This window comes from Ochotona curzoniae, unplaced genomic scaffold (genome assembly GCF_017591425.1).
Source record: "Ochotona curzoniae isolate NIBS_2020 unplaced genomic scaffold, NIBS_Ocur_1.0 contig_66, whole genome shotgun sequence".
Classification (NCBI taxonomy): Eukaryota; Metazoa; Chordata; class Mammalia; order Lagomorpha; family Ochotonidae; genus Ochotona; species Ochotona curzoniae.
The window spans coordinates 6,467,706-6,481,822 of record NW_024466512.1 but is presented as its reverse complement, the minus strand read 5'-3'; the positions used below and the strand labels follow the sequence as shown (position 1 = coordinate 6,481,822).

General features: G+C 55.2%; 1 protein-coding gene across 5 annotated transcripts in view; it reads left to right on the top strand.

Moving 5' to 3' along the window:
- Positions 1-14,117, top strand: part of TACC2 (transforming acidic coiled-coil containing protein 2) — a 56,743-nt gene that overhangs the window by 22,429 nt on the left and 20,197 nt on the right. For 3 of the 5 annotated variants that reach the window (XM_040991991.1, XM_040991989.1, XM_040991987.1), the window contains exons 3-6: positions 4,829-6,119; positions 9,663-9,723; positions 10,751-10,952; positions 13,991-14,052. In XM_040991991.1, coding sequence (XP_040847925.1) covers positions 4,829-6,119; positions 9,663-9,723; positions 10,751-10,952; positions 13,991-14,052 — 1,616 coding nt within the window. Of the gene's footprint in view, positions 1-4,828; positions 6,120-7,853; positions 7,890-9,662; positions 9,724-10,750; positions 10,953-13,990; positions 14,053-14,117 lie in introns of all 5 variants that reach the window. The other 2 variants (XM_040991990.1, XM_040991988.1) reach the window with 1 other exon arrangement.

Below are 14,117 nucleotides of genomic sequence, written 5' to 3'. Positions count from 1 at the left end.
TGGGGAGCTCTGGGAACCTTGCAGTTGAAGTGCGGACAAGCAGGTCAAGAAAGTTGCAGCATGGTCTTGGGTTGCAACATTTGGCCATTCACTGCTGTCAGAATGTTGGTAACTTTGTACTTTTGCTGCAGTAACAAAGCTGCCACGGGTCTGGGCACTGTGGGCGGTGCAGGCCGAGTCCGCCTCACCCTGATGCTTGGGATCTGGTGTTTTGAGATTTTTCAGACTTCTTTTTTAAGAACCCTTGCTAGTACATAAGTTTCCTTAGAAGGACCTGAGTCTAAACGCAGAATTCATTTGTTTGCACCTCTTAAACACATCGTGGCCTGACGGTGTGTTTTTAGTGCAGCCGTTTTGACCTTATCACATGGGGTTAAAGTGTAGAATTTCCTGTGAGTGGCTTTATGCCAGGGCACTTCCGGTCAGGCATGGCCAATCGTGGTGAGAGGAAGTCGAGCTGGCGCTGCCCGGCTCTGTGGCTCCTTCACTCCCCGTCACTTTTGTGCTGCCTGATTTATTTCTCGACGCTCGACTCCTGGTCTGCACTCGGGTGACTCAGATCACAGACCTTGGAGTCCGTTTTCCATAGAGCAGGTGTCACCCCCACCTCCAGCCTGCCCACTTGGTTTGTGTTCTCAGGAGTGGTGCCACGTGCCCTGGGAGGAGACAGGGCTTGCCAATGGGGTGCCACACAGGCTGGCCAGGGGCCAAGTACTGCCTTAACACCAGGACTACTCCAGGCCCCACACTTTATTTTGTTAGGATTTTTTGTTTATTTATTCAAGTAGCAGAGAGAATCCCATTCAGTGGTTCACTCCCTAAATGCCACAACAGCCAGGACCAAATCTGGCAGCTGGGGTTCCAGGCTCTGGGTCTCCCACGGAGGCAGCAGGACCCATGTCTGGAGTCATTTCTGCTGCCTCCTGGGCCGGCATTGGTAGGAAGCTGCAATGAGACTTGGGACTAGAACTGGAAACCCAGGTACCCTAATGTGGGATGCAGGTGTCCTATTGTTGTTGTTAATTCTAATATTTGAAAGGCAGAGTGACAGAGAGAGAGGTCTTCCATCCACATTCGTTCCCCAAATAGCCACAGTGGCCAGAGCTGGACTGGTCGAAAGCTAGGACCAGCAGCTTCCTCCAGGTCCACCATGTGTATATAGAGACCCAAGGACTCGGGCCATCTTCCATTGCCTTCTCAGGTACACCAGCAAGGAGCTGATCAGAAGTGGAACAGCTGGGTCTCAAACCGCTACTCTTATGGGATGCTGGCCACTGCAGGCAGAGGTTTAACGTACTGTGCCACAGCACCAGCTCCCACAGATGTCTTAGCCCACCCCTGGTCCCCACATTTTAGAGGTTCCTGCTCTGGCCATAGCCCTCCCTGTAAAGAGTCTGTGAGGCCAGCTCCCTCCAGACCACATGCTAGGTGCATGGCAGCAACTCCTTCTGAGGTCCACCTCTTCCCTTCTCTGGCCTGGCTTTCTAAGGACAGAGGTTTCTCTGTGCCTGCAGTGAGACCCAGGATAGCGCAAGAGCCCGTAGGCTGGACGTCCACGTGCCTGAGCTCAAGGCTGCCCAGAGCAGGGGTACAGGTGGGAGAAGCAGGACAAGGCTGGCCAGGGCCAACCCACTCGTTGGACCTGTGCCTTGGCTGAGAGCCAAGCAGCCCTATGACCTTGGCATCCTTCTGATCTGCCCTGGGTTCAAGCAGGCCATTGTTTCCAAAAGGGTGCCTGCTCCCAGGGCGTTGTTCCTCTGCAGATGCGCTCCCCGGCGCCAGGGCCGAGCTGTGTGCCTGACAAATGCAGTTTGTGTTCTCCCGTCTGACAGCCAGCAGCGGGATCTGGGTTTTGCTGAGTTAGCACAGACACTGCTCGCACCCCCTTCCCATCTCCCCGGCCCCGGGTGCTGATTGGAATTTATTTGCTTTGAATGTGGAGGAGAGGAGGGGCGCTGCTCATGGTGTACTGCCTCCCGTCTCTCACATGATGAAGTGTGGGGAGTGGGCAGCCGGGTTATTTTCAGAAGCTCTTGCACGGTGGATAGGAGCAAGTGGCCGATACTGTGTAATCCCCAGGTCAAACCAGGGATTTGGGGGCAGGTATCATGTATTCATGTCTCAGACTGCGTGGGGTGCTTTAGAAGAGTCTGGAAGGAAAGGAGGGCATGCTACCATGCCTTTATGCCTGGACACAGAGGAGAATGCAGAGAGGACTGGCCGTGTGGCCGCTGGCCCTGGGGTGCTGGTCCATTCTTTGTTCCCGCCCTTCCTCCTTGTGCCTGACTTCCTTTCCCACGAAGCAGAGAACAGCCCACTCTTACAGGCAAACACAAGCCATGCCACCCTCTCCCTTAGTGGTTGTTTCTGACAGCACAAGCCTTAGAGGAGCCCTGTGAGGGAACTCCACAAGGGCAGGGCTCAGCTGGGGAGTGCTTCACACCCCTGAGCTCTCTCCCTGCCGAGCCCTTGGTTGCATCATATGTATATCTGGGACCTGAGACTACTTCTCCGTGTCCTCTGAAAGCCAGGCTAGCAGTCAGAAGGCTTGAGGCTGGGGCTTGTGTGTGGGCACCCCACCCCCACTCCTTCCCCCAGCCCGGGCTGTGTGAAGATCCCAGCGGTTGGCTGCCCCAGAGGTAGCATCCTCATCCGTGTGCTGACTTACATGGGGTGCTACAAAGGTGTGAGGCAGTCCTGACAGCGCCCACACTGCCTGCGTCAGGCCTTTCCCCTCCCGAGCCCTGTGGGCAGGACAGAGGCCCAGCAGGGCACGTTGCTGGTGGGCTCCACAGGGCCCCCAGGAGAGAATGTATGACAGTGGACTATGGGGAAAGTGTGGGAACATGGCCTCCCCCACTCCTGCAGACAGGTGTCAGGCTTGTGCCTTGCAGGTCACTTGCAGGCCACTTCAGTAGAGAACAGAACCAGGGGACAGCATCTGCCTGTCCCTTCTGCCACCCTGCCCCTCCCAGCTCAGAAACAAAAGCCCATAGGGAGTCTAGACTCACGCTGAAAGACATAGCCCAGCTCATTCTAAATCCCGCTTATTCCTCCAGGCAAATAGATGTTGACCCCAGACAGACTGGGGTAGGAAGCACGTGGGAGGATCTGGATTTCACACTTTCCCTGTCTGGAGATGCACCTGCAACCCCATCCCTGTGCTGCTGAGCCACTTCCCAGGGAAGGCTGGATGGATGGAGACCTGGGATTTTAAGGGGCTGCAGAGAGAGCAGAGCCAGCAGGCTTGACACAGGTGCTCCATGGTCAGGACACCTAAGATGCAGAAAGGCTCAAAGTCAGGGCAGACCCACACTGACTTTCAGAAGGCACTGGCCCCGCCTGCAAGAGAACATGGCTGTGGAGGCCGAGGCAGGGAGATGTTGAAGCAGTTCCCAGACTCGAGCCATCCGGTTTCCTCACAGCTGTAATCTCCCACTTCCTTGATGAGCATCAAGGGCGCCATGCCCGAAGCAAAGGGTTGGCGGGCAGAGGCTGCTGAGCACTGCCCAGAGTACCATCTGTACTGTAGAAGTTGTCGCATCCTCATGAGAGAAACCAGCTCAGGGTCAGCGTTCCTGACCTTTGCTGGTTTGTGTCCTAAGCCACAGAGGCCTGGCCTCTTTTGTTCCTTATTCTGTACTCTGTTGCATTTGCCTTGCGTGGTCCAGAGCTGCCTTTGTGGTTTCCTGATAACATTTTTAGCATCCTCGACAGCCCCCGAATAGCTGTGAGCCCTGGAGATGCATGAAAGGTGCCACCGGTGCAAGCAGAGCCAGGCCAGGGCTGTCCAGGTCCCTTTGCACTAGTGGGGTTGTCAGGTCATTGAGCCAACACCTGGGGAATAAGGAGCAGCCCTCTTGGCTGGAAGGAAGTAGCCAAGAGAGCTGAGAAGGGACAAGAGGCAGAAGTGAGGCAGGCAGAGTTGGAGGGCATGATGGCAGCCGTGGATGTGCTCGATCCCATCGCTGTTGCCTGGGGGCCTCCCAGTGTCCTCCCTGAGGCTCTGGGGAACAGACTCACCATGCTGGGTCCTGCTTGTCTCCCTTGCTGCAGCCACCCTGGCCTCTTTGTGGTTCCTCTGAGGGTCTGAGGGTGCTTCTGCCCCAGAGCTGTTGTACCTGCTGGCTCTTGTGCCGAGGGTGCTTCCTTCTCCAGCAAGCCCACAGACCCGTGCCTTTGCTCAGATGTTTTCACCCCACAGGGCCTTATTTTAAAATGTAATGCTCCCTTCCCTCCTGCTTTATTTTTCTCCTTATTATGAATCATCTTCTTAGAGAGAGAGAGAGATGCCCAGAGGCTTGCTTACTACCAGGTCAAAGCCAGGATCTCCCACACATTATCAGGGTCTCGCACACCAATGGCATTGACCCAAGCACTTGGACCATCTTTTGCTGTTTTTCCCAGGGGCATGAGCAGTAAGCTGGATCAGCGATAGAGTAGCCGGGACATGAACTGCTGCCCATATGGGATGCCAGTATCACAGGCGGCGGCTTTACTGCCGCGCCACAACCCCTTTCTGACAGTCTGATTGTTCAGTGTCTCCTCCCTGAGAAATGTGACTTGCAGGAAGGCAAGGGTTGTATCTGCGTTGCTGGTTGTTGCATCCCCAGTCCTGGTTAGGGTCTTGACAAATGTGTTTGGAGTAGTCTGGGTTGTCCCTCCATCAGCCATCATTACTCCAATTTCACAGATTCGAAAAGTAATGAAGTGGGGTTTGCGACCAAGCAGGTGCCCAGTGGTGGCATTTGTCAGCTCCTGCTCACCCTCGGGGATGGCAGTCTGGGGATGACACCTCTCCAGTGACGGTGTTGTCTCCCTTTCCCAGGCTGCAGCTCTGAGACGACCCCCGTGCCCGATGGCCCACGGCACGACTCAGTGGAAGGCAGCCCTTTCCGGCCTCCCTCACACTCCTTCTCAGCCGTCTTCGATGAAGACAAGCCCATAGCCAGTAGTGGGACTTACAACTTGGACTTCGACAGCATCGAGCTGGTTGACTCCTTTCAGAGCTCAGAGCCTCGCTGCCCAGACTCCAAGCCTCAGGAGTGCGCAGGGAGCACACGGAGAAAATCTTCAGACTCCGTGCCTGCCTCCAAGTCCACGCTGCCCCGTTCCCTCAGCCTGCAAGCCGGGGACTTTGATGGTGCCTCCTGTTCGGGCAGCCCTGAGGCCACGGCCCCTGCCGTGGATGCATACAGCACGGGTCCCAGCAGTGCATCTAGCACCCTTAAGCGAACTAAAAAGCCGAGGCCGCCATCCTTAAAAAAGAAACACACCACCAAGAAGCCCACAGAGACCCCCGCAGTGGAAGAGACACAACCAGAGCCAGTCGACGAGGGACCTGTCCACACTGAGGAGCATGTAGCATCAGAGACCAAAACGGAGCCAGCCAAGCCTGAGGGTTCCAGAACGGGCCCGACCGAGGAGAGTCCCCCGGAACCTGCAGCTGTGCCCGACACCACCTGCTCGCCAGCCTCGGAGGATACGGCGGAAGCTGGTGCTCCAGCCCCGGCGGGTGGCAGAGTACAGAACTCTCCCCCAGTGCAAGCCTTGTCCAGCAGCACGGCCCCCGAGGCGGCAGAGGGGACCTCCACGGAAAGTGGGGGACAAGGGGACTCCCCTGCCAGAGGGCTGCCGGTGAGGCTGGAGTTCGACTACTCTGAGGACGGCCAGGGGGACAGCACCCCTCCTACCAAAAAGACAGGCAAAAAGCCCATCACCAAGATGCCCCTACGGAGGCCAAAGATGAAAAAGACCCCCGAGAAACTGGACAACGCCCCTGCCTCACCCACCAGCTCCCCTGCTGAGCCCAGCGACATCCCTATCGCCAAAGGTACCTACACCTTTGATCTTGACAAGTGGGATGACCCCAACTTTAACCCCTTTTCTTCCACCTCAAAAATGCAGGAGTCTCCCAAACTGCCCCAACAGTCCTACACCTTTGACCCTGAAGCCTGCGACGAGTCCGTTGACCCCTTTAAGACGTCCTCTAAGATCCCCAGCTCCCCATCTAAGTCCCCAGCCTCCTTTGAGATCCCAGCCAGTGCCATTGAAGCTGGCGCTGTGGACGGGGACGGGCTAAACAAGCCCGCCAAGAAGAAGAAGACGCCCCTTAAGACGTAAGTTGAGGGGTGATGGTGGGAAGGGTGGGGAGGCCGGGGTCTGCACGCTGCCCGTGACCCGTGTACAGCTGGGGGTCCACCTAGCCTCTGGCTGCCCTAGCCTGTGCCCTGGCTGCTGTGTGACGCCACGTCCTTGCCCATTTCACTAAGCAGGTAGAGTGCATGGTTTCCTCCTCTCTGGGGCTACAGTGGTGGCCTTCGCCCATCCCTGCTGGGCACTGCCCTTCTCCCTGTTTAGCCCACGGTTGCTTTTGTGAGTACATTGCTTTGGGGGGAAGCCAGGAGATGCCCTGTGACGTACAGTCCATAGTATTTGTTTCTGACTGTGAATGAGAGTTGGACCCAGGAGCTATGCAAGGCCATACACCTAACCAGCTTTAAGAACCCTTCCCCCATCTCCCACCCCCCATGCCCCATCCCCCTCTTCCTTCCTCTCTCTAAGAGAAATGGACAGATAGAGAGATTGTTCTCCATCTGCTGTTTGATTCTCTAAATGGCTGCAACAGATTGGGCTACTCCAGGCTGAGACCAGGAGCCTGGCATTCCTTCTATATCTCCCATGTGGCAACAGGGGCCCAAAGCCCTAGAGCCATCTTCCACTACCTTCCCAACCGTTAGCAGGGAGCTGCATCGAAAGGATGGCAGCCCAGTCCTGCTGTGGCCTGTCAACATTGCAGGCAGTGTTTAACCCACTGGCCCCTCTAGGAAGCTTTGGTAGGTAGGAGCCCAGAGGCCCCTGTAAGCTCAAGTGAGGTGGCTGGAACCTGAAGGTGACACCTTGCAGTGCCCAGGAAGTCAGTAGTAATTGGGCCTCTTGTCCTTTGGTACTTGCCGGACATGACGGCCTTGACTGTGCCTGCAGAGTTGTCCCAAGCTGTGCCTCAGCTCTCACTTTGGCAGCTGTAGGTCCACTCTGAGGACACAGGAGCAGGAAAAATGTGTTTGGCTGGTTGCAGACTTGCTTGCTGTCCTGAGAAATGCCAGTGATAATTTAGCCAGGCTGAGGGGTCCCATCTTCTGATGTCTCTGCTGCACAGTAGGCCACAGAGCTGGCCCCGCTGAGTCAGCCTGGCATGAGCCAGGCAGGGGGACCCATTTACCTGCTGCTCTGGGCTCCCCCATGTACTCAACATCTGAGATGAGCCAAGGATTCTCTCTAACAGGCTTTGGCCCTGGGTCACTCTGCACTGTTTGGTGTGGCAGGGAACCCTTCCCTGCCATGAATGTCCCCTGGTCCTGAATCAATAACCCCATCAGACTCTTAGAGATTCCATGAAATATATGCCGGGAGCCTTAAGTGTGGCAGAAGAAAAAACCCAAAATAACTGCAATCCTGTCGCCCCATCACTTATACCTCGCCCTCCCTCCCCGAGATGGCCCGGCTGTATTCTGTCCATGGCCACGTTCTTCTGTCTTCGGTGCTAACACAGGTTGGGAATGTTCACACCACATCCCTCAGTCTAGAACAGGTGGGTGCTGTTGGCTTGGAAGACCCTGTGCTGGGGTGACAGAGCTCTCCAGGGCCCTGTGCTTTGTGGGGTCCCAAGAGCTGGGAGAGGAGTCATGCCCCAGCAGCGTCTTGCCAAAATGCTGGGCTGTTGCCCACCCTCCCCAGCAGCACCTCTGGCGATAGTTGTCATCTCCTGACCCATTGATAAGCGGTTGTCTGCAGGCATATCCTTTTGTCAGTTCCTTCTGTCTGTCTCTCTTTTCTTTGTCTTCTTGTCTTAGGATGGTTGAAGATGTGATGTCTGTGTGTTCTCTGTTGTAAGTACATTTGATGGAATATGCCTCCCATGCTGCCCATGCCTTTGCCTTTTGTTTCTGCTTCCAAGCCTTTGTTTGTTTCCTGTCCGTGGCTGCTATGGATCCATCTGTGTGGCGGGTTTGGGAAGGACGGGACACAGGGTGTCCGGTGGCGGGGGCCGTTTCGTGTTTCACAATGATTAGCTTCGGGCTGTGCAAACATGATGGTCTGACATCTGTCTGACTGTCCAGAATGAAACCCTGCTCTCCTTTGCACATGGGATGTTTTCCTCTGAAACACATCCGTTATTTTGTTTTGAACTCTTCTTTCCATCCTTTCATTTTAAATGGGACTAGCAGGCGGTGGCTTTCGCTAGTATCATGCCCTCATATCCAAATTAGCCATCCACTGTAAGCACAGGCCCTGACCACCCTGGCAGTCTTGCTTCCACCACACAAAGCTGAGGTCCTTCTGCATGGAGGTCTGCAGGGGCACCTGAGATGCAGGGTCAGCGGCAGGTGGAGCCCACAGCAATGAGAGCCATCGCCAGGCTGCCCTGGGCTGGGTGCCTGCTCCTCCAGCCCCAGGCCAGTGCAGCCAAGCCCTGTCTGCAGCTGTACTGCCTGTCTCTGACCCTCTGCTTCTGCCTGTCCTGGCCAGCCGGGATCACCTGGGTGGGGCTCACCTGCTTTTCCCTGGTCCTGGGCGTCTGGTGGTCCCAAGACTGGGCAGAGTCCCTGTGACTGTCTTCTTTCCAAGAGATTTCTTAAGGATTTTCAAGCCACTTAGCGCCTACAAAATCCACTTCTATATTTATATGCATGAATAAATATATGCTTCAAGTTGTGATTGCCTTGTGTTTATGGCAAGCAACATAAATGCTGTAAAAGAGCCAGTTGCAACACTTTGCTCGTGATTGAATGCCATTGTTGGAGCGTTTCCTTGGAGAGAACAGGGAAGGAACTTGAGTGTTAAATTGTTCTGTTCAGCCAGTGAGTGTGGAAAGCAGGAGGGGATACGCATGTGTGAGGTGAGCAAAGCCCCATCTCTGCTGGCAGTGGCACCAGATCGTGGAGCAGTGAGAGACCAGGGACTGGGGCCAGTCTTCTGGGGTGACATGGCCAGCATTTTGACTGTGGTAGCAACTCCCCGTGCATCCAGTGGATACCTGGGAGCATTGTTGCCACAGGCCGCCCCTTGTTTGGGAACCTGAGCTGATGTTTCCTTGGCCTGGGGGCTCCCCCATCACCTCCAGTTAGGTATGAAGGGAACAAAGCTGCCAGTGCAGCCCTGCCTTCTGGCAAAAACCCATCTGGAAGGTTCCAGAGTGTAGGAACCCCAGAAGCTCCAAGTCCCCGTGAGCGGGCAGGATTCTGCACTGTCTCCCTAAAGACTGGGTCCTATTCGTTGATGTCCCTCCCCCATTTTGAATTGGCTGAGACATTTCTGGAAGAATCAGAATAAATTAATCTGCTCCCCAAAAATTTGCTCTATAAAGTAAGAAAGTTTAGTTAAATTTAGCATCATTTTCTGGGTCAGCTCTCCAAAATGGCATCTCTTTGAAATTTCCAGCTTAATGGATTTTTTCCCCCCTTGAGGGCAAAAATAATATCTGTGAAAAAAAATCAATGAATCGGTGTTGGCTTCAGCTGGGCAGCTAGGGTTGGAGGGGTGAGGCAGGAGGGCAGTGCGGCCAGATGGCTCAGCAGAGGCGGGGGCCCAGCCTGCACCGTGTTGTTCTGGGGATTCTGAGCTTCCGTTCACTGTGTTTACATTCTCCATTTTGTTTCCAGTGACACATTTAGGGTGAAAAAGTCGCCCAAACGGTCTCCTCTCTCTGACCCACCTTCTCAGGTACAGTGTTGCTTTGATCTTGGTGGGTTGGGGAGTCCGCCTGCTCTGTACCCCCATCCATTCCCGTCTGCTCCTCTGGCTCACGTTTCCGGGTCCCCTCCGACATCCTGCCTCCCATACAGGGGCGTTCAGACAGAACATTGGGTTGCTTCACTTTGGGGAAAGTCGGAAGGAGGCCAGGGAAAACCACCCTTGGCCGTCAGATTGTGAATCTGCTGAGAACTCCCCTGACTTTCCCCTGAAGCCAGTCTTCTGAGATAAATTAATACAGAGTTTTTAAAAAGGAAGGGGTACAGGGGGAGAGAGCTGAATGGAAGAGTATGAACAATTTTGAAACTCAGGCATAGTTTTCTCTTCATGTGTGTCTTCCACGAACTGTTTGAAGGCCCCTCGTGTAGGCCATGTCCTGCACCCTGCTTACAGGCAAAGGACAGCTATCCCCAACCCTGATTGCCAAACTGTTGGGGGACAGGATGGTTACCCCCAAGCCTGTTCCCTGCACTGTTGGGGGGCTGCTCCTAGGCTGTAAAACATGCAGCCCTCTCCTCCAGATAGCCAGTGAAGCCTCAGCTGCAGACCCCAGAGCTTCAGTCCCCGTCCCAGCTCAGTGCCACCTGCCTTGCTGCGTGGCACACTGTCCTGCAGACATGGCCTCCAGGGTCTAGCAGAAAGACTGCCAGGTAACACTGAGTTCAGAAGCCTGTCCCCCTGTGGCACCTTGTCAGCATGACATCGCAGTTGTGGAAGAGCTAGCAGGAATGTTTCAACCAAAGCTCAGAATCCTGAGTTTGCTTATTTGGTTGTGGGATCCCATGGGCACTCCCCCAAACAAGCCACCCACAGAGGAGATGAAGCGGGGACAGCACGTGCTTTGTGAAGGGACCCCTGAGAGCAGGGTCCAAGAAGCACCCGCCACGGCTGTTGGCAGGGACCTGCTCTGATTCAGGGTGCCCCAGACCCCAAGGTGGGTACAGTTTCCAAGAGAGAGAACCCCCAAGGAAAGACACTGCTTTCTTTGCCCTCATAGGACCCCACGCCGGCCGCGACCCCGGAGGCCCCACCAGTCATCTCCGCTGTGGTCCATGCGACAGATGAAGAAAAGTTGGCGGTTACCAGCCAGAAGTGGACATGCATGACGGTGGACCTGGAGGCCGACAAACAGGACTACCCGCAGCCCTCCGACCTGTCCACCTTTGTCAATGAGACCAAATTCAGTTCGCCTACAGAGGGTAAGCAGCTCAAGGCTGAGAGGACTTCCCAGTGAGTATGGGCCCACACAGATGGCGAGAGGCGCTTTGAACTTAGCTCTGCTTCTCACCTAGGTCATCTCCCACTGGTTTTCCAGGAGCATTAGCAAGACGCAGCAGGAAGTAGAGGAATCAGGACTTGAAACAGCACCAGTATAGGATGCCAGCGCTGCAGGCACCACCACTCCAGCCCCAGCACTTTTGTTTCACTGTGTTCCATTTCATCCTGCAAGATATGGGCAGTTAGAGTCCAATTGCCAGACAAATCAGTAGGCAGAGAGAAGTTGAGTGACTTGGCCTCTCTAATCCTGGCCGTGGAGGTCTGCCATTCACTGTGCCCTTCTGCCCTCAGCATGGGGCTCTTTCTGGATCCTAAGCAGAGCTCTGGCAGTTGGAGTCAAATCCAGACAGCTGCCAAGCCTTGCACTGTGCTAGGTCTGCTAGGAAATCGTTACCAACAGTAGCCCTTGGAAGTGGCTTTGGCATCCGTGACAAGTAACCCTGGCAGCTGAAGGCTTTCTTTTCTTTTCTTTTCATTTTTTTTTAAGATTTATTTTATTTTTTATTGGAAAGTGAGACATACAGAGAGGAGATGGAAAGATCTTTTGTCCAATGATTCACTCCCCAAGTGAGTGCAACAGCTGGTGCTATGCCGATCCGAAGCCAGGAGCCAGGAACTTCTTCCAGGTCTCCCACACAGGTGCAGGGCCCCAAGGCTTTGGGCTGTCCTCGACTGCTTTCCCAGGCCACAGGCAGGGAGCTGGATGAGAAGTGGAGCTGCCAGGATTAGAACCGGCGCCCATATGGGATCCTGGCACGTTCAAGGCGAGGACTTTAGCCGCTAGGCCATGCCACCAGGCCCAGGAGCAGCTGAAGGCTTTCATGGACAGCCCTCCTCTAGGTTGTGAGGATGGTGTGCCAGCACATGCCTCTGGCATTGCCATTCTTGGCCTGCTGGCAGCATGTAGCCTAGTGTAAATGGAGCTAACACAGGACAGGCTGTGTTCCCCATGCCCGCCTTCCCTGTGAGGCTCAGATGAGTGGGGATATGAGCAGCAGTATCAGAGCGTGTTTCCTCAGCATGTGGGGAATCCCCCAAGCGGGCAGGAACAGGCTTCGTTCCTCTTGCACCCTGCCCAGCCACGTGGTGGGTTATCCATGAGTAACCATGGAGACCGGGTTCAGTCGGAGCATCTGCAGGTGTGTGCCATGCACCTGGGACCTGTGCAGGATGCAGGTCCCCTAGAACCAGGCATGCTGCAGATACAGATGTTTCTCAGGGACAGAGCATCCCACTTGGGTACAGCCAGGTGCAGCCTGTGATGGAAGGGACCAAAGACGCAGGGCAATGGAAACCAAGACTCCTGGCAGGTGGCAAAGAAGGCTGGTGCGTGAGCTTAGTGTCAGACCCACCCAGAGAGCTGCCAGGAGCTGCCTCGGGCTCCCAGCTGGGAGCTGCCCCAGGCTGCCAGGTCGGAGCTGCCCCGGGCTGCCAGGTGGGAGCTGCCCCAGGCTGCCAGGTCGGAGCTGCCCCGGGCTGCCAGGTGGGAGCTGCCCCAGGCTGCCAGGTCAGAGCTGCCCTGGGCTGCCAGGTGGGAGCTGCCCCGGGCTGCCAGGTGGGAGCTGCCCCAGGCTACCAGGTGACCAAGGTGACCCTCTCCTGGCCACAGGGCTCTGGAGAAGCCTGCGCAGACCGTAGCTTGTTTGGCACAGTCTCATTGCTGGGAACTGTACTGGGGTCTTCTGGCAGTCCTCTCAGGCCACCTGGAGTGATGGGATGGGTCCTGCACCTGCTAGCCGAGCAGCACTGACCAGGATGTGGTAGATCTGGGAAAGGCCTAGAGCGCCTCTACCCGTCCTGTCCCCACCCGCCACCTGCTGCTCGCTTCTCAGGTGAGGAACATGTTCATCTTTGTCAGCAAAGGCTCCCGAATCTCACCGCAGGAGCAGGTGCGGGCCTGATTCTGACCGCACCCTGAGCCTCGGCCTGTGCCTCCGGCCTCTGGCAGCCAAGGCATGCAGGGGGCAGGGGCAGGAAGTCTTTCCAGCCTCTCATCCGAGGAGATATGGAGCAGCCCGAGAAGTTGTATGTGGGCCCAAGCACCACATGCTGAAGCAGCCAAGTCTTCAAAAACATGTGTCACTTTCAAGTTCATGTGGCTTGTTTTTCAGCGACGCCTCTGACATATACAGCAGTAAGGGGATGCTGATGCAGGACTGTTGTTTGTATTTATTTTCTCCTAAAAAAAGCATGAAGCCCTCAAGCCTAGGGCTTACTGTGGGTGCTTAGGCGTAGCTCTTTCCTGAGCACATTTTCGTTTTCTTTTTAAGTAGATAAGATTCACCTGCTGTGCCTGGTGCGGCCTGAGGCATGTAGTGGGTGTTCCGTCTGCTAGATGGGCAGTTTGGTTGAGCAGCTGGGTGGAGTTTCTATAGGGAGCCACCCAGGTGCCTGAGCCCGGCAGTGGGGCTCTGAGTATCTGGAATTTTCTTTGCAGCTTGAAGTCACCTGTCAATTTGACACTTCACCTCTACACTTTCTTGGACTGTTAATAGTCTTTGCGTTTGGCAAATGTGCCTTAGACCCACCTTGCAGATGTCGGTAGAACTTGGGGAGCATTCCAGGTGACTTGGAAGCTTTCCTGATGAGCAACTCTAGGGGAACAAGTGTCTGCTCTTGCTTGCTTCTGATCAGGGCTGAAGCGGAATTAACCAGGGCAAGTGTGGATGCAGGGCCAGCATGTCCCAGGGGGTGTCATCGATGTGAATGTTAATACACATGCTCAGATGTTGCGACTTTGCACACGAACTCAGATCCGTCCAGGGCTGTTCCTCACCATGGTTCAGTGTCTTTGAGTCTCTCACTGTCCAGTGGCAGAAGCACCTGCTGGCCGTGAAAACACAGTTGAGTTACACCTTCTGGGCTGGCAGTAGCAGCTGCTCTGCACTGCTCCTTGGCCAGTCCAAGTATTTACGCCTTCGTCTCCGGCACTGACTTCGCTTTTCGTTTGTTTTTGCAGAGTTGGATTACAGAAACTCCTATGAAATTGAATATATGGAAAAGATCGGCTCCTCCTTACCTGTAAGTTCTCCCTGCCTTGTCCACTGGACAGAGCCTCCTGGGCGCGTTGTGCCGGGGAATTGGGG